Raw genomic sequence first — 23,691 nt, forward strand, 5'->3', positions numbered from 1 at the left:
AGCTTCCTCATCATGGTGACAATAATGTCACGCTTTCAAAAACTAAACGAGGTCTGTTGATTGGAAACAGGAAACAAACAGCAGCCTCTCGTGTAAAAGGCAAACATTTTGTTGACCCATCCGTCCACCCCGACATTCCTCCTCTTTGGCGATCACAGACAACGTCATCTGACTTCCTTCTTTGCTCCCATTATAATAATTGTTCTAGCTGCTAGAGGGTTTTGTCACTTGAACGTAAACACATGTTGTTGTGGGACACTTAAAAGATTGATGCCGTCATCTGTCTTTGGAGGACAGTCTTGGCGACGTATGAGGGACTGACTCATAATTAACTTTCGTGCCCGTGTTCATCGTAATAAAGGAAACATGTCGGCCAGCTCAACGCTGTGCCTCAGCGATGTGCTTTCCATGATTGTTTTTAGACAACAATGGAGCTCTATGGCACAGAGAAATATGATATCCATCATGTTTGACTTAGACAATCCTAGTTACTAAGATCATTGTTGGTTTTGGTCTTTAGATGGGATTTGTTGACAGTAATATCACAAGACGTACCCTTTAAACGCATCTACACATGAACGCCACTTCATGTCCGTGAACTAGGACTGATCACTCTACCACAGTGGGGTCAAAAACGCTTTGGCAGCTCGTGTTTACAGCCGGAGTAACACCTGTCTGATCGGAGACTTGACATAACGAGCTGGTAAATGAGGCTGAATTCATTCAAACACACTGACTACATTCATATGACAGAATCATTTTTCCATTGCTGCACTAGGAATGACTTAAATTTACATGTTTTGGCCTGAGCGCTTTATGAAAATAAAATGACGTTATTCACGTAGTGAAGTGTGACTGGCTTTTTTTGTGTGTGTGTGTGTTGATGTTGATTTAACTTTATTAATCTGTGTGCAAGGCGACTCTCCACAGTGATATATTTACAAGCTGGCAGCAGATTAGGTCATTCAATGAGCTAATTCACTAAAGTAGGAAGCGTGTACCTGAGTGAAGATTTCTGAATTAATTATGAATTAAAGTCTCAGGTTGATGACAGCGAAGGAGACGCCGGGGAATATCGGGGAGAGTTTACTCACTTCTCTGGGATTCTCTGCAAAAAGTTGTGTTTCAGAAAAACACTCATGACGGACGCGGTGCTTGGGCTCAAAAGGCCACTGTTGTGATGGCCAATGCAGAACCCTCACAGTCTCTGTCTCCTCATGAAGCGATCCTGGTCTGGTTCTGTCGTATTATTTTGTCATGATAAGATTTATCGTGCATCACCCCTATAAACAGCCTGCATGTTCCACAAAACAAGCTGCTCAGACAGATGGAAAGGCAGGAACTGTTTAAAGAGTTTCCTCTGTGGGAACAAACTTCACAAACTAAAATATCACATGCTACTTAAAATTATGATTCATAAGATTTTCATGTATTCAAACCCAATTATTGATATTATTTATGGTCGGCACTGTCACGTATGAATGAGAAAAGCACATTTGAGAAGCTGCAACAGGAGAATATTTGACATATTCGCTTTATAAATAAATTAAACTTCAATTTGTGTCTGTCAATTATCAAAACAGCTGATGATTCATTTTCTGTCCATCAACTCATTTATTATTTGACTAGTGGCTGCAGCTCTACAATAAACCACATTGTGGTTGCTCAAGAACAAACTATTACTGACCTTGTGAGTTTGTTTTGTTGCACTGAAAAAAACCCCGATAAATCAGCTGTTCTTCCAATTCAAATCCACACTTGCAGTTAACATGGTGACCACGGGTTCAACCGAATCAACCGGGACGGAAGGATTCAAACTTTATGTGCATGTTTCAGAGGGACGAGAAACTTCAAAACGGCGGGAAAGAGCTTTCTCTGTGGGAACATGGTTCCGACAGAAACGAGTGATTTATCAGTTTATTGCATCACTACTTAGAAACTATAAATTATTTGCATTTGTCAGAATAACCACATGGTAATTGGCAGGTTTTTGGATGCTCGGTGCAACAGACACAACCTCCATTCATTCAACACTGCCTCGTTTCTTCCTCTGGCACGCATGAGTAAGGGAAACCTGTCGCGAGGGGAGGAAACCGTTTGATCGTCTCTCTGTCTGACAGACTCTTGATCAACGGCAGCACAGTCTGAGAGTCGAGACGCACTGTAAGCAGGTTAAAGCCTCTCAAACCCCACTTAAACCTCTAAACGGCCCATCTGAAGGCAACGTAGAGTCGGACAGGAGGAGATTTGTTTCGACTGACTGAAAATGGTCGCAGCAGTGTTGGTGGCAATAAGCTGCAGAGGTTGCCAGGATTTCCTAAATTTTTTAATAAATCACGGATGAAATCAATGAATGGGTCATCGACAATCTAAAAAAGTCTGGAATTTGTAAATTGATAAGATGTAAGAGGAGCTCACATTGGTCATCACCTGTGTACCCAAGCATGTGTCAAAAACTAAAACCAAATATGATCTACAGTTTCTTTCAGCTCTCAGTTTGTCATTTACAAACTTACATATCCTGCATTTTGCTGAATAACTCAACTGAAATGTTCCTTGTCGAGTTCTCATTCTTTGCAAAGACATTCAACTTGTTTTAACAAAATGTGTGTGAGACTAATGTATAATATTTTTACTGCTTTGATAACATCATTTCTGTTTTGAGACCTTTTACAGCTGAATCCAGTCCATTTCAGAAATGCCTGTGATGACGCTCCCATGCCTGCAATTTGCATGTGTGTTGGTGTGTATGGGCTCTACAGCGTCTGGTGGTCAGGGACGCTTTCAAGTCGTTGACAATGGGTTTAGTTGCGCCTCTCAAAATTCATTAGGAATTGTGTGAGTATGTGGCATTGAGGGTTTCCTGACTGTTGAACATCATTGCTAAATATTTAATGTTTCTCTCTCACACCAACATGACATCTTGACAGTGTTGGAAATCTATGAATGGGATTCTTTTCCCTTTTAAGTCACCGCATGTCTATTGAAGCTGTTCAATGGGCAGCAGTAGAAAGCTGTCCTTGTACTGAAGAAGCATGACTTGCTTTTATGTGATTCAAATTAAAACGTTATGTTTGTCTTCTCATAAAAATGAAAATGAATCAGTTTATCGTGATCGACCAAACCAAACAAAGGCAAACCGACTCACCATGCATTTATTGGGTTTCTCTCCGGAGTGGACCCTCATGTGGATGAGCAGCTTGTAGCGGGCGTTGAAGGGTTTGTGGCGTCGCACGCAGCCGGCCCAGAAACAGGAGAACTCTTCCCCTTTGCGCTGGTCGATGTGCACCTTCTCGATGTGCCTCACCAGCTCCTCCTGACTGCTGTAAGTGGCGCTGCAGTCGATCCAGTGACACGGCTGGTCCTGCTGGTCCACGTTGGGGTCCTGGCCTACGGGTCCATTGAGCCTCGGGAAATGATGCGGGGTGCCGTCCTGACCTTGGACGGGCTGGCCCGCATGGAACAGCTCCGCCTGCTGGTTGTTCACTTGAAACGGTTCCCTCTTACAAGGCGAGAAATCATCCGCCGGCTCCTGTTTTATCGAGTGATACTCCTCCTGCATCTTTCTTTGAAGATGAGGAGTTTTGTTGCCGCCAGGTGCATCAGACAGAGGCAAGGAAGATGCAAAAAATAAAGACGACGAGGAGGCGGAAGAGGAAAGAGAGGAAGGTGGGGAGCCGAAAGGAGGAGATGTGGCACAGCTGGTGAGCATATAGGATACAGGCAGGGAGGGCTGGGGGTAACAACTGAACCTCTGAGTGTTGTTTTTAGGATCTGTGTGCGCTGTGATGGCAAAGTCCTCCACAGTCTTTTCTATGTGAGATCCAGCTGTTTTACAGCTGAGCAGGGAGGTGAGATCACGGCCCAGCGAGGACAGGGACAGGGAAGTCCTTGGAAGACAGCACACGCCCAGACCGCCTGAGTGTATCGAGGGCTGACAGAAGCCACCGGAAGAGGGCGGCGCCTGAGGGTCCTCGGCATCCTCAAACACGCTTCCAAAACCAGGAAGAGTCAGCTGGACGTCTGGAGGCCCGAGGTCAGGGGGCCACATCTTGGCCCCCCTCCTCTCGCTGACTTCCACCAAGAGATCCTTTCAGTAGAATCAGTGATGCTGAAACTTTAGGAATCCATTGGAGGTAAAGCCATCAACAGCGTTTTTTTCAGTTCTCAAATGTAATCAGACTAGGTTCATTTCCAGCGGTTGGCATCCCCTCATTCAGCATGTGTAATCTCCTGTCATTTGTTCCAAAGTGCTGCGTGGTCAGTCGTCATCTCTCGAGCTGCACTGTGGGAGACACAAACCAAACCCAGATGAGTCATCTTAAAAAAGACAAACAATCAGATACAAAACACTTTCTGAAACACGTCACATTACAGCTTTGAGAACCAGCGGGTGAGGAAGTAACTAGATCCTTTATTGAAGTAAATTCACCAATTACAGTCCTGCGGTCAAAATCCTACTGAAGTGAAAGCTCATAAGTATTATCAACAAAGTGTAGTTAAAGTAAGAAACGTCCAAGTTCAAAATGAATCCTGTGGCTGTTGTAACTGGTCAAGGTGGAGTTCAGTCCAGTGGTTCAGAACCTAGGGGTCAAGATAAACCGAGGAGAAGTTCTCAAACACAATTCTGTATTCATCTCTTGGACTTTTTTTTATTATCTTTGCTTGTCCTGGGAGGTAAAATAAAAACAGTGGGAAAACATGATGAAACAAGATAAAAGTACATCATGTTTTTTAAATTCATCATATGTTTTATACACAAGATATATTCAACTACCCAACAGTGAATACAAGACTTAAAATCACCTACACCAACAGTAGGGCTGCAACTATGATTTGTGTAGTTGTTTGGTCACACACTGTCAGAAAATAGTGAAAAATGACGATCAGCGTTTTCCTCAAATGTCTAGTTTTGTCCACAACTCAAAGATATTAGGTTTACTGTCATAGAGTAGTACAGAAACCAGAAAATATTCACATTTAAGAAGCTGGAATTGCTTTTTTTTTACTAAGTAAATGACATTCATACTTCTTCCAGCCTCTGGAGCAACAAAGGACTTTGTACAACTTATTTTTTTTACATATCCAGTAGTACTCCCCACTAGCCTGTGATGTTTAAAATACCCCTTTAAGTACAGTACTTGAGTAAATGTACATTATACATTCCACCACGAACTCAAAACATTTTATTTTTTGCTGCGATGCTGTAAAGCTATGACTCAGCTTGCCGTGACTACTTGCCATGCCATTCTAAGGGTTGAAACCCAAGACCCAAAAAGTGTCACACTCTGAAAGTTATTCCCTCATTTGCAGCCATTGGCACCTCTGCGTTCGGTCATTAACAACAAATGGACCAAGGTGACCAGCAGAGACGGTCCCAGATGAAGTAAAAGCAAAACAAACGAACGTGTCCGACCTTCTTGTCAGCAGGCTTCAATCAAACAGCTGGGAGTGCGACGCTGCACCGAGTGTATGTTTGGTTTCCTTTGAGCGGCTGTAACAGTCGGGGCTGATTCATTACAGCGGGCATTAAAGGCCACCCTCGCAGCAAACAGCCAGTCGTTGTGTGGCAGCCGATTGCCTGGAACCTGGTCCAGATGCTTGTTAACAGAGGACGAGTAATGGACCACATCTCTGCGCTAGCTAGTCCTGCAGGACAGGGAAGCTGGAAAATAGCAGGTCAAACAGAAGCTCCCCCAGCCCTGTCACACAGACAGTAGCTCCACTGTGCAAGAGTCCTTGAGTGTTTATTAAAAAGGACTTGATTTCCACTGTTTTCTGCCATCTGCCAGATATTGAAGATCATAATTTACAACAGGATCCCCGCCACGGGCAATTAGTCATTGGAAAGATTCAATGGGATCGTTATTTCACGAGCCAGAAACCGACACAGCTAAGATGATGAGTAAGTTCACTTCTGTAGTTATATTAGCTGACGAAGGAGTCACTAAGTGTAGGTTGATGCCCAAAGGTTTCCTGGTATCGTCTGGTTTACAGTTTTATGACTCTTCCTGTAAATCCCCCCCCCCCACACACACACACACACACATACACACACACACCCGAGAGCAGCCATGGGAACTGTGGTTGAATCTTAATTAGAGATGTTGTGATGTGTCAACAAGTTGAACAGGGTTAATGAGTCTTGTGTCGCAGAAGTGGTTGAGTGTATTTGAAGCATGATAATTGCAACCTACCTGTTGGCTTTGAGAGCTAAAACCAATATTAGAGTTTTGAGGGCAGCCTGTGGGATTTAAGATGCAAACTAAACACTAGATTCATAACAATTGAAAAATACATCTGATAAATAATCTCTAACTAGAGCTTCTTTTTAGCATCAAACCAGGACACAAATATAGCAAAAAGGGGGTTTTATTTTAGCATTGTCTGTACACAAAGAACTTTGGTGCTAATCCAGAAAGACGAGTCAGACAGTAAAACTAAGAAAAGTGTCCCACAAAGCCTCAGCGAGCCAGCAAACTATATAAAATAGCAGGCTCATCTCATGTGGTGTCTTTTAAAGACTCACTTGCTGAGGTTAGCTAAACACAGCTGCGGCATTTTAGGACAAGCAAATGTGTACTTGTCTCAACAATAAGCACTTTGGTTCTGGAATTACAAACTTTTTTTTTTTGTGCTTTTTGGTTTCAGCGAAACATGGGAAAAAGATCCTTATTGAAGTGAGAGATGTGAATACACACAGTAAACAAAATCCAGTTTCCTAATCCTTCCTAAATAATCTTCAATGGAGTTACAGAGGCATCGGAGTGGATTTGCAGTTACAGAGAACTGTCAGATTATCAGATGCATGTGAGCGTATCAGGGGAAAATCAGCTATTTTTATTCATTTATTATTGTTTTTTAACTTCTCCTAACTAAGACCAAATGTTTGCCAGTTCACACGAGAACTTTTTATGGATACTGGAAAATTATCGTCAGTCTGACCACAGAACAGCAGGTCACTCCTGCTGCCCCCCTGCTTTTAAAGCTGTACTAATCAATATTTTGATATCAGCAATGGATGAAATTAATATGTATAATGTGAAAGGTGTTGCTCGTAGTTAGTAGCTTGATTCGCTGCCCCCCAAAATGGCCCCAAAAAAAATAACAATGCCTCTGCACCTCGGTAGCTCGCAGTCTGAAAACTGTCTTTCATCACCAAAAGAGCAAATTGCACTCAGCTGCAAAACTTTATTGCCGTGTTTGCGCTGTAATTCATAAAAAAAAATCATCAGCAGAAAACATCTTTAGTGAATTGGAGCTTGAGACAGGGCAGCTAGCGGTTGAACAATTCATGGTGCCATCAGCGGCTGCAATCCATTCTTCTCCCATCAGTCTTTAATGTACGTACAGTGATACGTCTTCGTATGTATGCATGAGTGCATGCACAGTTAGTTTGGTTATTTCTTTTAAAGCAGGGGAGTTACTATCATATCACTACTAATAACAGGATCACAGAGACATATGGAACGAGCATCATGTGTTTCCACATTTCTATATAAGTCATATGAGATTTCATGTGTTTGAGAGGGAAAATGGGCGTTGTAAATCTTAGTTGCTGCTTTTAAAAGAAGATGCATACCCACAGGTGCGGTATATTTCAGGTTAGGACAATATGTTTGCAACAGAACAAACTCTCATAAATGTGGCTGGCTCGCCATTAAAGAAAACTAGTTTCACAACTGCCGCTTGTGTTTTTACAAACGACATGAGCGATCGGTATCCCAGTAGCAGAGAAAGTTGGCCGAAGGGGGAGAGTTCACACTTCTCGAAATAATTTGTGCCTCAAGGCTTTCATTTTGAAAATAGGTTAATCCTGTGAAACCAATTTTGTGGGCTATGAGTGTGCTAATAAATCAAAATTGACTGTACTTTCTGGTCATTATCCTTTATTTATTCAGAGGAAATTGAATGAGCACAGCCGCCTGCATCACATTCTTACACCTACACTCATTCACACCTTGGCAACTTAAAGAAAGACTGCAGTTTTCGACAGGTAAACACTGTGCAGGTGGAAACTAAACAAGAGAGTCGGGTTTTTTTGTAGAAAACACTACAATAAAAACAAAATACAATCATCGCCACACATTAGTCATAGTGTCAGTGTTGGACCTGTAGCTGTGTCCCAGACGGTATGAAGCACATAATACATTTCAGGCTGTAAAAAGCAATGCTTTTCTACATTAAATGGCTCTAATAGTTCTGCTGGTGTTCTCACTCCTCCACCACTACAGGAACATCTGTTTTTACAGCAACTGGTACGATATCACTGCACATTTTGATCACCACCTAGAGCACCTTATCTCCATCAGAAGACACAGAGCAAACATATACATCTTACTTATGTTCCACGACTCAAAAGGAAAAAGCTTCACAGTCAAGGAAGTAGTGCAAAACATATATAAATGTCATCTATTCAGATCAAACACATAGCTGAGATGGGAGCACAATCCTGCCCGCTGTGGGATGAACAGCTGGATTTTCTGTTCAAACTAGAGGGGGACGGGGGGGCAATTTAGGTCTGACTATTATAGGATATGCAGAGGAGTTTGTCCTCCTAAAAACAGACCGTACTTCGTGTGTAATATGCTTAACATCTAGGAAAAGTGTTTTTGTTACGTCTTCGGGCCACCGTAAAAAAGTTCACAGCAATACGAGCTGTCAAGCAGCTTCAGCCGAGCAACCTAAACAAGAGGATCATGAGGTGGAGCCTCCAGAAACATTTATTTATACTGAGGGAAGAGGCCCAACCTGAAGCTGCTGACCTGACACTGAAAGCTGCAGAGCTGCACAAAGACGCAGACTGTGATCGACACCTTCTCTCCCCCCCCAAAAAAACTGAACCGAGTACAAAGTGATTCATGCGAATTATGCTGGGAACTGATTCAAGAATGTCTTTTAAGCTGTTGTCAGTGGCATACCAAGAAATGACACATTAATAAGATCAACATAACTACTCTAGTCAAAAACCGTAAAATAAAACTGTTTCTAAGAGGCTATAGGTGGAAGGTCATGTATCTGAAACTAAAGGACATCTATTTGGAGATGATAAGTGCTATTAGTATTAATAGTGATTATAATGACTTATAGTTAATGGTACAGATGGCCCCTGGAACTTGAGGCTAAATCCATCATTTCCTCAACCACTGGCTAATGTTTTCTGAGCAGCACAAAGTTTAGATGTCATCCAAGAACGTAAAAATAACACAATAAAACTGTAGAGTTGTAAAGTTCTAGAAACTCGTTAATCAGAGACATAAGAGACCGTCCTCCCAAGAAGAATGACGGCATCAGTCGTTTCAGCAAATGGCCAAAAACAATTAAGATTCGTGCCGATTGGGAGAAAAGGAGGAAAGTCCACAGAGGGAGGAGGCCGGGGTAATTAAAGTCGAAGTTTGACACAAGTCAAATGTTCTGCTTTCGTTTTCAGCATTGGTTTCTTTTAACAATGATTGTTCCCAAACTGAATGAAGACTGAATGACCTGTGAGGCTCCCTTTCATGGAAAACAGGGTCTACTATATGAAACAGAAAGCTTCAAAGACCATTTAGTTCATGTTGACCTCGAGCAGGGGCTCAAACACCTGCGGACAGTAAGGTCACGTCCAAGTGTGCCAGGAGTCTGGACACATTAATGCACTGATGAGTGACACATGGCTGCAAGTTGCCTCCTCCTCTCTGAACATGACGGCTCGCTGTGCCAGTCTCATTCCTGCAGCCAAGTCTACTGAAAAAGGTGCTGATGACCGTTTTTCCAGAAAAGCACAAGAACTCCCTGCAACGTCCAAGTGAGCGATCAGAAGCTGCAGCAACACCGTGACAAAATGCAACGCCGATGCCAATGCCAATGCCGCTACGTCATGTCTACAATTTGTCCAGGTGACAAAACCACTGATGACTGTGGAAACACAGCTTCAAAACGAAGCGAGGAATGTAAAACCACCACAAGACCCCACCAGAGGAGGGGATTACTCTTCCATGCCTGGTTATATTGATACTGCAGCTGGAAGCAAAGGGAAAAAAATGTGTTTTCTTTTCTTCTGAACAATAAGCCACAAATCAATATTCTACAGAGAGAAATAACCTAAACGTTTACCCGGAGAACAAGGAGACAAGTTGAGATTGAGACAATCTAATCTAGAAGGGTGTGTCAGAATCAAATTATTATTTCACCAAAGGTTTCCATGGATCCAAATCCATACAGTATACATATATATCATTAACAGTGCTGGTAATCTCAGTCAGTTTTGTTTTTACACATCACGCCAGTTGGTTTTTACCGGTTACACGATCTCATCATGCACTGGTAATTTGAATGGGAATGTGGTAAATGGTAAATGCTACTTGTACTTTTACTTTTGTATTGAGATTTTCTAGTCCTGCGACCACTCAAAGCGCTGCAACACTACATGTCGTTCACCCATTCACACCCAGTCATACACCGATGGCAGGGGCTACGGGAGCGGTTTGGGGTTAAGTGTCTAGTCCAAGGACACATGGACATGGACTAGCGGAGACGGGGATCGAACCGCCGATCCTCTGATTGAAGGACGACCTGCTGATAATTCTAAACGAGCATTGTTACGTTTGACTTTTACATTATTCTTTTTTTACATGCACACATCCTATATCCATCCTATGAGCTGCCTGCGACCCGGTTTGCGATCACATCATAAACGTGATCAATGTGGCCACACTGAGCCAAAGACTGTTAAACTCTCTCAGTGTCTTCGCTGGTAAAAAAAAAAAAAAAAGTCTGTTATTTGGATAAATGTGCTCATTTGTATCGTTGTGTGTTAACGCTCCTATTTCCATAATACTGCAGGCTACTTTGTGTTGTAGCCAGAGAAAAGTCTTTGGCACTTCCTTGATTTGGAGAGGCAGTTTGGGTCAAAGCAAACTCAGTGGGAGCAGGTGAATAACACCGTCTCATGTTGCACAAAATAAGAATGCGTTATTGGATCACAATTCATGCATGTCGTCTTAGCAAGAGGCTTGAATTGCTGTTAACTTTAGACACAGTGACCCTCTTGGGGCTTTGGTGAGACAGTGAATTCTGCAAATAACGCTTTTAGAAATGTGAAATCTCTCCGAGGAAACAGCAGAGGGGTTTTTTTCATTGTTTATTTTTACTGGATGTTCTGTCTTCAATTTTCACATATCTGCATTTTCCTTTTTCTATAAACCAGTTAGCTTTTATCAGATACCTCTACTCTGTTGAGGCGCATGTAACGCACAAATGAAGAGGGAGGAAGTACTTTTACCCAGATACTTAAGGTACTTTACTTTAGTATTTTCATTGTTTTCTACTTTCTCCTTCTACTACACTACATTTCAGAGGAAAATATTGTACATCTTATTCTTTGACAGCTATAGTTTTTAGATGTGTTCATGATTGACATTTTCCATAAAAAACATATGACGATCTTATAAAACATGATGCATTGCTTATGAATGAAAGCCATAAAAATAGTATATAAAGTGGTTAAGAATGACTTCACCTTGACCAACAACTGCATACACATTAATGCATCAGAAATAATAACCCAATGATATTTCTCATAATAATAATAATAATAATAATAATAAAACAATCTCAGGAACCATTTTCCCGCATCGTGAGCACACATTTTCCCCCTGAAAGGAACCGTTAGTGTGTCGGTCCAGTCCCGTTATAATACAGGACCAGTTTAGGGAAACGCTCTGCAGAGGAGAAGACAGATGATGCAACGCTCTACATCATGCATTTATTGGTCATTACTCCTGGACTGTGGCTGCAGTTGTGGTTGTATCTATGGTGGTACAGATACGGCCACGGTTCTATTGTGACTGCGCTTTACTGCCCCTATAAACATCAGACAAGAGAGCCACACAGTGCTTTTATCAGATATGACAGATGTGTCTCAGGAATACAGTAGCTTCAATACAGCACATCCTTGTCAGTTCACTGCACACAAACCATGCATGTAGTAGTGTGACACACATTGTAAACTGATTGTGTCATAATCATAACAACCCAAGCACAGCCATGACTACAGCCACCATCACAGCGACTGCAACGGCCAAAGCTACTTCATCCAATGGCTATATATAGTTATAATCACAGCTACAGTCTGTCAGAATCAAGTTATGTGCATAACGCATAACAGGCCGACGCATCGGCGACAGTAGGCGGATTTTGTTGCCTTTGGGACAAAGTCAGGATAGTTGTTTCTCCCTGTAGAACGCTAAGCTAAGCTAACGGGCTGTAGCTTCATATTTACCTTACAGACATGAGTGGTATCAATGCTATCATTTAATTCTTAGCAAGAAAGCGAATTAATCCATTTTCCAAAATATCAAACTTTTCTTTTATGTAAGACGTACTTGAGCATTTTCACATTGTTGTATTGCTTCTTCTAGTCGTGCAAAGGATCTGAAAACTACCTCCATGTCGTGAATATAACCATGAAAGTGCAGGAAATAACATTTGTTTTCTTAGATTGGTGTACCATAGGGTCTCTCATCTTTCTGCCTCAGCATCAGCAAAATGTATGTCTTCAACTAAAAATCTGATTTCCTATACAAACAAGTAAGTTTCAGTTCCACTATTTCTAAACTCGAGCCAGAATGCGGGGCGTGGATCTCTCCCTCTTCCTCCATCAGTGCTCACCTATCCCTCCGTGCTCTCCTCCTGGCAGACCCAAACATTTACAAGCAGGTGTGGATCTGTGAGAAACTTTGACTGAGCGCAGATGGCAGGAAATTCCTGTGAAATGACAGTGGTTCGGTCCAAACCACAAGACGGTGTGAGCAGAGCCCTTGAACCAGATACAGCAGGGCCAGCAGCAGCAGCAGCAGCAGCAGCAACAGCAACAGCAACAGCAACAGCAAAGCCTATGGACTAGACTTGGACTCCCCGGCCTGCCAGCGTCTTGAAATAGGAGCAACATCACAAGACGTCGGTTAAAACTCTTCTGCGATGGACTGGGTCTGGTGTGGTGGGTACTAACGGACTCCAACGTGTCTTTCAAAACACATTTTGGGTGGTATTTGGTCTGTGAAACCATATGATTATGTTTTTGCATCTAGCGGTTGTTGTTTTTTTTAGCTACGTTTAGTGAAACATCTGTATTTCTGCCAATATATCAGGCAAGACTATATCAAGCAATTACTTTCCAGCTCTTCATGCTGCAGCCCTCCATGTGATGTCATGGGAGAATTCATTTTAAACAACTAGCAGACAGGAGTGTAGTAGTGAGGGGATCAGTGGAGCCAAGTACCTAAAAGACTGGAATTAAAGTTTCACATTATTAGCATGATAAATGAACTATTAGTTTAATATTTCATGTTTTGAAAACAATATTAGAGCGTTTCATGGCCACTCATCGCTCTGAAAGGTGAGACTTCAGGGGAACTTTGAAGCAATTATGTAATTAAAAAAGTAATCGAGTAGAAGTACAATCAAGCCACCGAAAGAGAAAATAAATAGAAATATGATAATCAGTGATTATAAGAGGAGACGCTGTTGACAAAGTTACCAGCAGTGTTTCTTGAGTGGTGAAATGTCGGCATGTAACATGGCTAGCTAATATTATCATAGTTGGCCTGCTGATAAATGAAGCAGCACTGTCTTCAGTTTAAGGAAACGGCCACAGGGAGAGAATCAGCTGCAGGTCTTCTAACACAATCTGCTCGTGTTACTTCCGACATAAGTGCAGTATGTTGAGAAAAAAAAACGTTATCAAATGGTGTGACAAACACTACTGATTGTACAGGCGGATGGATGTATTAAAAAGGGGGAGGGGCCTTCTGAGGCCCTGATTTTTGTGCCAGACCACTGCTAGCAGATAACAATGGCTTTCTAAAAAAGGGTGTCATATTGCAGTCATATTGCAAATACATTTGGGAATAGAGGGGAAGGAATGAAGCTGGGAGAGTGTGGTCAGAAAAAAAAACCCTGCTTATTAAATGACTAAAAGATGAATTATTACTGTAAACATACACATGTTCCAGGTAAGGGTCGTAACTTTACAACATGCCAGAACAATGGCACTCTGACCAACACGTTTCGGTCTCACAGTTTTGTTCCTATTTAACATTTCTCCCTGTGCTTCCAGCTGGGCCTCTGAATCCTTTGAAAGACTGCTCTTTGATTTTTTTGATTTTTTTATATGGTACTAAAACTTTGAAATGTAAATTCGTATTTCCTCTGGGAGCGGATGAAACGAGGAAAGCTATGTGTACGTCTGCTGCGCCGATTCTTGCGAGGCGTCATTAATCTTGACAAATCTCTTTAATTTAACTGCTCTGTTTGTTATCCTTGTATGTTAGTTTTCAGTGGCTCCCAGTAATAATATTTAAACTTTATTGCAACAAATCCCTCTACATGGTCCTCTCTTAGTAAATGTACACGGCCAAACACTAATTCATGCAAAAACAGTACATTATGTTGCTACTGGCTGTGGCTACATGCTGTGTAAGACATACACCTTTAATTTGACATAATGATGTTTTCGTTTTATAAGGCTATTCCTCTTGGTTGTTGAGTTTAATTACCAGTGTGTATGCTGTAATACAGTTTGCTGCTGCTGCTGCACTGATGATTGATGAAACTCTCTGCTCTCTTGCTGTTATGCTGCTGCAACTCTGACCTCCCACTGAAGACATTGTGGGAAATAAACTAATTAGCTTTATTGCGTTATCTTTTATAAAAACAGTGTGTCTTCATCTCCACACTGTAAACTTTTTTCGAGAACAAAAAAAACGATACAAGCTACTTCATTCCTTTATTCCACATAGAATGAAGATGTTGTCAAACTGCCTTAGTATGCAGAGGTTGTATTACAATTTAATTCACACGTGTAATGTGGAATTATCACCAACTCAGCTGAAGGGTTTGGTCTATATTCAATCAGATTTATGGATGTGCAGCCCACAACTTTACTGTTTTGGTTCAGTCTCACCGCTCTCACCATCAACCCAGTTTTCAGCCTCAGTTGGCAGCATGTTTTTCAGCAACAACAAAAAAAAAGGCTGTGATAAACCCACTGTACACTACCTGTCTGTGCCCGCCCAGCACCAAGCAGCATATGTTTTCAAACGTAGAGCTAAAAAGAGATTTAAGAATGGACAGGTAGCCAGAAACACAAATAAACGCTGTACTGTTGCTTCATATCTGCTGGATGTGTAAATACACAACTTGTTTGCTACCAAATTCTCCACATCCACTGAGTAAGGTGATGCTATGACAGTTGGTGTTTTCAGCTTGTTCCGCCGTCCCCGTTGTGTGGCTCTGACCGGTCACCAGAGCCAAGCTGAAACACCATCATATCAGAGCAGCCTAATGACAAACAACGGCAGTAACCGAGCAATTTTTATGTCGTGCATTGATTCAGTACCACCAAAACCACGCTTTTTTCTGCTGCCAGCTTTTCCACACTTGCCCAAAATATCCTCTGGCCTATTTTGCTATATATAGGACGTATATTATTATACCGCAATACCCACACACAAAAATATTGTCCTTTTTTTCTAAAATGTATTTCTGTGATGGTTGTTTTTACATGTTGATTTGAAGTTAAACTGACACTGAACATAATGGGTATGTTTGCATTTCACACTCTTTTGCTGCTATTACTTAAAGGCTGCTTTTAAATGCAGGGTTTGGACTGGTAATGTAATCATTTTACATCGTGGTATTGCTCCTTTAATTAAAGGATCTGAACACACCGCTGTCCAACATATCATTCAACCAAGAAGGGTTTCCTTGCAGCTATGTAATGTAATCACATCTAAACCAAAGAGACCAGATACAAACAAACACAAACACACGCACATCTCCATAATACATTTGTTTTCTATTCAAGTATTGTGAAAATAACCACAAGCAAGAATCTGTTCATAATCATCATGCAGAGATAAACTACCTCCATGTATTAACTGTAACCCTTCATAATCCCATTAATTCACTGGACTGTGCTCAGAAGAAAAGTTCCAGGACTTGAAATAATTTACCAAATTAAACATGACTTAAAAAGACATTGGCCTGCAGTTAATAAACACCAGAAACAATGTTGAAACAGTTACCTCTGATACTTGCAGCGGGTCGTATTACCCAGCTGTGTCACCCTTGGGTGTTGCAAAAGAGCACGCACCTCTCAGCCAGGAATAATATTTCTGAACCAAAATGAGCTCTGCTTGTAGGGCAATCACTGTTAATGTCCCTGAAAGGTATGCAGGGACCGGGCAGCTGAGAAAAACAAGTGACGAACCATTTCATCACCATGAACACAGGCAGCGCTGTCATAAAACAGCAGTCCAAACGAGCACGAGATCGGATGTGACAAATTCAGACTCCGGGCTTTTTCATGGTAACAAATATTTATGTAAGAGAAAGCAAATTTGTTTCTTGCCTTTCACTAATAAATCCCATATGATCGGAGTCGCTCAGGGACTTTGAACCCTTAATTAAATACATTAGGTCATCTTTGTAAACATGGGTATTAAAGCGGTATTAGTAAGAACGCTGTGACTTAAAATGACCTCTATTGGCCTCCAGAGGGAATTGCAGTAATACGTTGTGTGTCCGTCCAAATATTGCTCAAATCTTAATCAAATTTACTAAAAGTAAACAAAAGAAATTGCGTCTCAGCAGGTGTTTTCATCAGCTGGTTTTATGCAAGTAGTATAAAGAGGGTGTAACAAGATTACTTAATCAAAAGAGACCCAGTGACTCCAACTTTTCCCTCAGAGCTTAATTTGTTTCTTCTTCATGTTGTGTTTTTAATTTACTGCCATTTGTGGGGTTTTTTAGTTTTTTACCAACACCTTTAAAGCTTATATATAAATACATTTGTATCTTATTTGATTAATCTGCACAGAAAAAGTAACAGTATTTTAAAACCACTGGGTAGATTAGTAGTATAAAGTACTGAATCATATCACTAAAGCATAATTTTTCTTTTATGTAAAAGTAACGTAGCACAATATTTACCTCTGAGATGAAGTGGAGTCGAAGTACAAAGTATCATAAAATGGAAATATTCATGTAAAGATGTACCTCAAAAATGTACTTAAGTATTATTAAGTTTGTGGTTTTACAGGGAGTTATGTGCTTAAGTTCCCTTATAGCATCACACATCGTCATTTTTACATTTTGTGTTCGGATTAAACAAGATACTGGTTATTTAGAAAGCTTAAGCTGCTTCAGACAGAGCCAGGCTAGCTTATTCCCCCTGTTTCCAGCCTTTATGCTAAGCTAAGCTAACTGCCTGCTGTAGTCGTATAGAGCTTCTCATCTGACTCCCAGCAAGAAAGACAATAATCCTATTTCTCAGAATGTCGAATTGTTCCTGGTGAGGAGCGTTATGGTGACAGAAATAAAGCAAGAAAGTGAAGAAGTGATGTTTGTACTTTTATCAACTGTTTGCATATTTGCTGTTGATATGGCAACTTTTTCAACTTAATATTTAGATGTTTTTCTCAAATGTATTGTGTCAAAGTGGCCCCAAGGATTCCCTTCCAGCAGATAAAACATGATAAAGTGCCTTATATGGGGCCTTTTCAGCAGATAAAACATGATCAAACATGATAAAGTGCCTTATATGCTGCCTTTTCAGCAGATAAAACATGATAAAGTGCCTTATATGGGGCCTTTTCAGCAGATAAAACATGATCAAACATGATAAGGGGCCTTATATGCTGCCTTTTCAGCAGATAAAACATAATAAAGTGCCTTATATGGGGCCTTTCTAGTAGAGAAAATGAATAAAGTGCCTTCTATGGTGCCTTTTCAATAGAGAAAACATGATAAAGTGCCCTAAAGATGCCCTTCCATTAGAGAGAATGTGATGCTGTGCCCTCTGGAGAGGCCTTACCATTAGAAGATGCAATGCAGTGCCATAAGGGCTGCTCTGCATGCTAGAGAACTTTCTACACGCTGGTGCTCCAATACATACAGCCGGTGCCCTTTTATTTTCGGCCCTGCCCCTCAACCCGTCTGCCACTGATGAAGTAATGTATAACCTCACAACTCTCTTGCAGAATGAGTGGATCCTGTTTCGGTGTTCACACTTTCACTTGTAATCTGATTAAACATTTCGAAACCGTTGTTTACATTTTGAAAAGTCAGCATCCACTCAAACTTTAAAAAGCTTTTGTTATTTTCTCTCCCTGGTGTGAAACGAAGCCAAACATACACTGCCAGGGCAAACAAATATTTTTGGGGCCGAAACTAATCTTGGCTCGCCCTTGTCTCTCGCTCGTATAGCACCATGCTCCATCGAAGCGCTTCAACAAACAATCTGAGCATCTGGTGAAATAATCTCTGGGTATTGATCAACAACCTGATCAACCTCCCAAAAGGCATATGAACGCCAGTTTGAGCTTAGCGGAAGAGTACAAATCTTGTTTATCACCCCTTTAATTGCCACATATATAAGATTCAGTGAGGTAAATGATGTAATTATCCGTGACTCAGTGCTCACTGCACACACCTCTGTGCTATGGGAGCACTGGCAGAGGCCTGCGAGCATAAACCATGATTCCCCAGCACAAGCTCCATGTCAGTGATACCATGAGACTAATGATTAAAACAAGCCTCCTCATCTGTTTGGCTTCCAGAAAACCAGATTTCCACCCCCTGCGCAGCATTTTTCATTCCAGTAACATTACATAAATCAGTGCACTGCAGAGGAGTGGAAAGGAAGAGTCCCATAAGTAAAAAGAGGGAAAAAATATCACATTTGGGTAAGAGTTCACTAGTATAGCATATCTATTAATTGCCATCTTCAAAATCCTTGTTGCACAATCAAAACAAGTTCTTGTGTAACCCACAGAGGTACAATTAGACCAGATAGAATCATTTCGTGGAACTGTCTTCATCTATTTAGGGAAGTTTCTCTTCATTTATCACACATTTTTGACATGTTAGTAGTTGTAAAGCTGTTTCAAATCCACCAAACAATGGTTCATGTGTCAGCTGGAGTCAGTGTTTACAGACAGCTGCCAACATTTACAGTGATGTCTACTTTCTTAATACTTCTCGTGGTTTTGCATCATGATCATTGTAAGAAGAGAAAAAGGCAGATTTTGAAGTGATCTAACTGAATAGTAAAAACACCAAATCAGCATTAAAACGTTCGCTACAAACTGTTAAAACACAACATAGATCATGAGGTAACGTCCTCGTTGAGGGCTGTTCTTACCGTTTTGCGTCCAGTTATAGTTCACAGCTTGTTAGTAGGTCTTTGCCTCGCGCTGGCTGCACGCGGATTGTGCTTCCCACTGTCACAGCAGCGCTCTCTGCACCGCGAGCTCACAGGACATGCCTGCATCTGCTTTGCTGCGCGCGCACACGCACGTACAGGCAAACTTTTTTTTTTTTTTTTTTAAGTCTTAATAAACAGAGGATGTGATGCAGCTAATTTGATTCACTTACTGAAAGTTTGTGGAGCAATTAAATTACCGAACTACATAAATACATAACTCCATGGTGACATCATCCCTACTTTTTAACATTATCATACGATTATTAATAACAAGGGGTTATAGCCAATAGGGTATAAGGTTAAACCCTTTTGTTGACTTTAATAATTTGTCAACCATTTACTAATGGCTAATAATGATTGAATATGATTTACTTTGCTAAACATATCAGTTGTAAGCCAATAACACGTGTGCTTACATTTCAGAAGTAGACTTACTTTCCACCACTGTAAACTAAGAACAATGTCTGGGTTGCCAGATCTTGGCTGATGTTTATCCTACTTTTGTGTCACACTTGCTTTGTCTTTTTATCTCCTTTGATTCCCAAAACCTCTGACCTTTGGGAATGCAGCTGCAGCACATCTGGATCAACATCTTTTTATTAACAATTCATTATTCCCAATCGCAGATTAGAATGATTAAACCTTTCATTCAGGACTCATGAACATTTAATAACACAGATGAGCAGTTTGCAATCTTGACTCTTAATAACATGTATAACTGCAAATTGAATTGTTTATCACTTATCATTAGTAACTTACAACCTTTATGCAAATGTGATGTTTTAATAGAAGGAGTTAAAGTTTTTTAAAAACATGACAGAAAGAAGTATCACCACCTGGCAAGTATTAAGTAATCCCCAAAACTATTAAGGAACTCACCGAGCGATGTCGCAAATGTTATTGCTATAGTAGGATAATGCAATAATAACTTCCTACAAACATGCTTATGAAACCCATTATGGAGGATCTACAGTGATACCTGATACTGTTTTAATGGCACCACAGTCATTTCCCTTTTATCCCTGCATGTGTTGAAATAAACAGAGCTCATAATGTGGCATGATGTGTGTTTACGGTTCAGTCAAAGGCAGCACAGAACACAGACGGGTTTAACCTCAATCTAAAGGTGGTTAAAGCTTTTGTAGGTCTGATGTCTTCTGGAAGTTTGTTCAGTTTGCAAACTGGGAACATTTGGCAGCCCTTTACCTGACGACCTGAGAGGCCGAAACGGTTCATTTGGTAAAAGACAGTCAGAGATGTATTTTGGTCCCAGTCCATTGAGAGATTTACAGACAAGCAAGCTCTATTCTGTGACAAACTGAAAGAAACCTGAGAACTGATGGGACGTGTTTTCTCTGTCTTCATTCAGAGACAAAGGCCGTGATAGTAATCTAACCTGCTGGAAAGGATCATATCGATAAGTTTCTGCCTGGGAAAGAATCCTCTGATTCTCGCTATGTGTCTAAAATTGTAAAATGCACACTTTGTAATTGAATGAGGTGGCTGTTTTTTGACTTGCTTTTGATTTTCAGAGTGTTAACTTTCAGCCTCCCTTCGTCTGTTATTATCTTAGCTTTGTCTACATTTTGCTGCAGAGAGTCCAGGCGCTTTTAATCATTTGTTGCTTGATTCCCTTGCGGAGAGAATGTATGGGCCTGTAGTCGTTTGGTAACAGAGAAAGGTACATTTGTGTGTCGTCAGGATGATTATGATAGTTGATATTGAGCAAGACACTGAACCTCAAATTCCTCAAAATGCATGCAGAAAGATTGAAAGTCGCTTTAGACAAATGCATCTGCCAAACCAATAATATATAGTATTGTAATCATTATTTCCAGTGGTATCCCTATAATTGTGTACACAGTGCATTTGTGGTGCCTTGTACTGACCATGTTCTCGTTATTTGGCTTGCAGACTTTCCTGTGGAATCTCTGTCAGCTCTGCATAATGTACACTGTGGTAAAAAATGAAGGCTAAATATTATCCTCGTCAAATTCCCAAAATGAAGCAAACTCCCTGTCCCTCCCACATTTGTACCAATCACATCAAAACTTGGACGTACTGCGTGACAGCCTGTCAAACATCTGGCCCTTTCTCGCGCTGCAAAGATTGACAGGAATACACAAAGAAGGCGCCGAAAACCTTTTATCTGTGTATCTTATTACACGGTGAAACTGCAAGTCAGAGTTGTATTTCTGATTCCCGAGATGATGCACAGAGCTGTAAACAAGTCCTCTGGGACGCCGTTCAAAAAACAGAACCAGATGGGAGAAAACAATTCACAAAAGAACACATTCTCCACGAAAAGTTAGGCCATTGTATCTCCTAACTAGACACAGAAAACAGCTGGTTTTGGTCTCTTTTGCTTGACATCCTTTTCTCTTTCTGACTCTCTTCCTCCTCAGGTGCAATAAACTCTTTCAGACATACTAGCAGGCTATTTTTTTTTTCCCAGCAGACATTTAGACTTTTAAGGAAAAACCACAGGTGTTGCTAATGACATTGACAAAGGCTCCGTTCTATTCAAGCGTCCCAGTAAACCATGACAGTGTGACAGTGAGCCAACATAAACAACACCAGGACCGTAAAACTGGAGCAGCTAAATGAAATGCAGCCTTCATTCATCATTTACACCTGTGCTTTTCATACTGTGGCATCTCAGAATGTCTACCATAAAAAAGGCATTGGGATTCATCCAGTGTTTTTATTTAAAAAGAATGTTTGTCCATTGTAAATGTGCATACATTTTGACTTCATCATAACTCTGTGGCTCCTAAACTAAGGGTAAATCTGAGGGGTCACAATGTGATAAACAAGCTGTGAAATAAAAAAAAAAGAAAGAGCCTTTAAATACCTCCAAAATAGTCTAACTTTCTCTATTTGATGAAATGCTCACAACTCAAAGACATTCACATTGTGATGAGGGGCCAAGAGTAGATATTCCTTCATTTTAATTGTCACAAGCCTAAAAGGTTAGAGACAACTGTCATACCAAGAACAGCACAGGTGTAATACAACATGAATACTGACTGTACTACAGTAAGATGTGCTGTAAAGTTCCAGTGTCCTGGTTGGTGTTCTGGATGCTGGCCTGTTGGGACACTTGACGCACCATTTCATTCCTTGCAGACATTTTTCATTGGCATTCTGTTGCTAATGCAACAGCTTCCTACCAAGTCTACTTCCTGTCTGCTACCGCATTAGCAGACATCGCAACGGGAAATACAAAGGGAGCATTTTGCACGTTTATGTTTGCAAGTTTAAAAAGGTCTTTACAGTACAGCAAAAATAGTGTGCAGTAAAAAAGGTGTGTTGTACAATACCTGTACACTAGATGTCCTCAGCGAGTTTCTGTTGATCACCTGACTCTCTTTGACCACCTGCTGGCACAGCTGCTGCTTATTTACTCATTATTTCTTGTGTGTGTATTCGAGTAGTTTCTCTGCTGCATTTACCAGACTGATGTTGCAAAGTTTGCTAAATGTTTTAAGTTGTCTACGTGTTTTAAGATTTTTGGACAAATCAAAAACAAAGAGAGGTTTCTGTGAGATTAGACAACCACTCATTTGACAATACTGGCACTCCCACACAGGTGTTTTCAAATGTTCCGGCTGCAGCTCAGGTTGAAATTGGACACAGCTTTGAATAGGATTAAGTGAGATTATGATGAAAGTAGAAGTTGTCCTACCTTAAAACAACCAGCGTGGGCGTAGCATGAGCGTGAAACGTCTTGCTAAACTCCAAAATGAAACTTCTTATCTATCTTTAGATGAGGAACCTGAGACAGTACATTCAGGTCATTTGCTGTCCCACATGCTGCAGTCAAACCAAAATTACACTTCACTTAGGAAATACAAGAATAATCACTATGAGTATAATCTAGGTGGGTCCGAATCCTTTATTCTGACTTTGATGTTTTCTTGTAGCTCATGGCGACTTGATGAAATATGAATGTTCAGTTCTTGTTTGGTAAATGTGGAGTTTATCTAAATATCTCCAGTGTCCCCATTCATTTATTTTTATAGAAGCAGCGCCACCTCCTGATTGTCTGTGGTAATACGTCAGTGATCTGTTGCTTTATGTTCTTTGTTTTCAAAAGTACAATATTTAAATATAACAAATAAATTGATGTATATAAAAAGATTACATTTTTCAACATGAATTGGACAAAAATAATGAACCAATTTACCACTTTTACCCCACTGATTTGACCCAATTATTTCATGTCAGCAGGTTTTTTTCTTTCTTTTTTGTAATCCATAGTTTATTATGCTTCATATTCTGGAGTTAAACCAGTATTAAAAGACTTTCAGCAAAGATACAGGTTGTTTATGTGGTGGTGAAATTAGTCATAATCATAGCTACAAATGTGACTCGATTACTATAGTCAGATACCGTTATTTTAAAAAGATCACTTATACATGAGTTCTCCACAACAATCA

At 40.7% G+C, this 23,691-nt stretch overlaps 1 protein-coding gene across 1 annotated transcript in view; it reads right to left on the reverse strand.

The window, feature by feature from the left end:
• Positions 1-19,265, reverse strand: part of LOC137887926 (zinc finger protein GLIS1-like) — a 36,791-nt gene extending 17,526 nt beyond the window's left edge. Inside the window, exons 1-2 of the mRNA XM_068731180.1 lie at positions 19,187-19,265; positions 3,149-4,285 (exon numbers count right to left, since the gene is read on the reverse strand). Of these exons, the coding sequence (XP_068587281.1) occupies positions 3,149-4,051 (903 nt within the window). The 5' untranslated portion in view covers positions 4,052-4,285; positions 19,187-19,265. The remainder of the gene's footprint in view (positions 1-3,148; positions 4,286-19,186) is intronic.
• Between the last annotated feature and the right edge of the window lie 4,426 nt (positions 19,266-23,691).

Source organism: Cebidichthys violaceus, unplaced genomic scaffold, assembly GCF_023349555.1.
Source record: "Cebidichthys violaceus isolate CVI_PGR_0920_01 unplaced genomic scaffold, fCebVio1.0.p SCAF_104, whole genome shotgun sequence".
NCBI lineage: Eukaryota > Metazoa > Chordata > Actinopteri > Perciformes > Stichaeidae > Cebidichthys > Cebidichthys violaceus.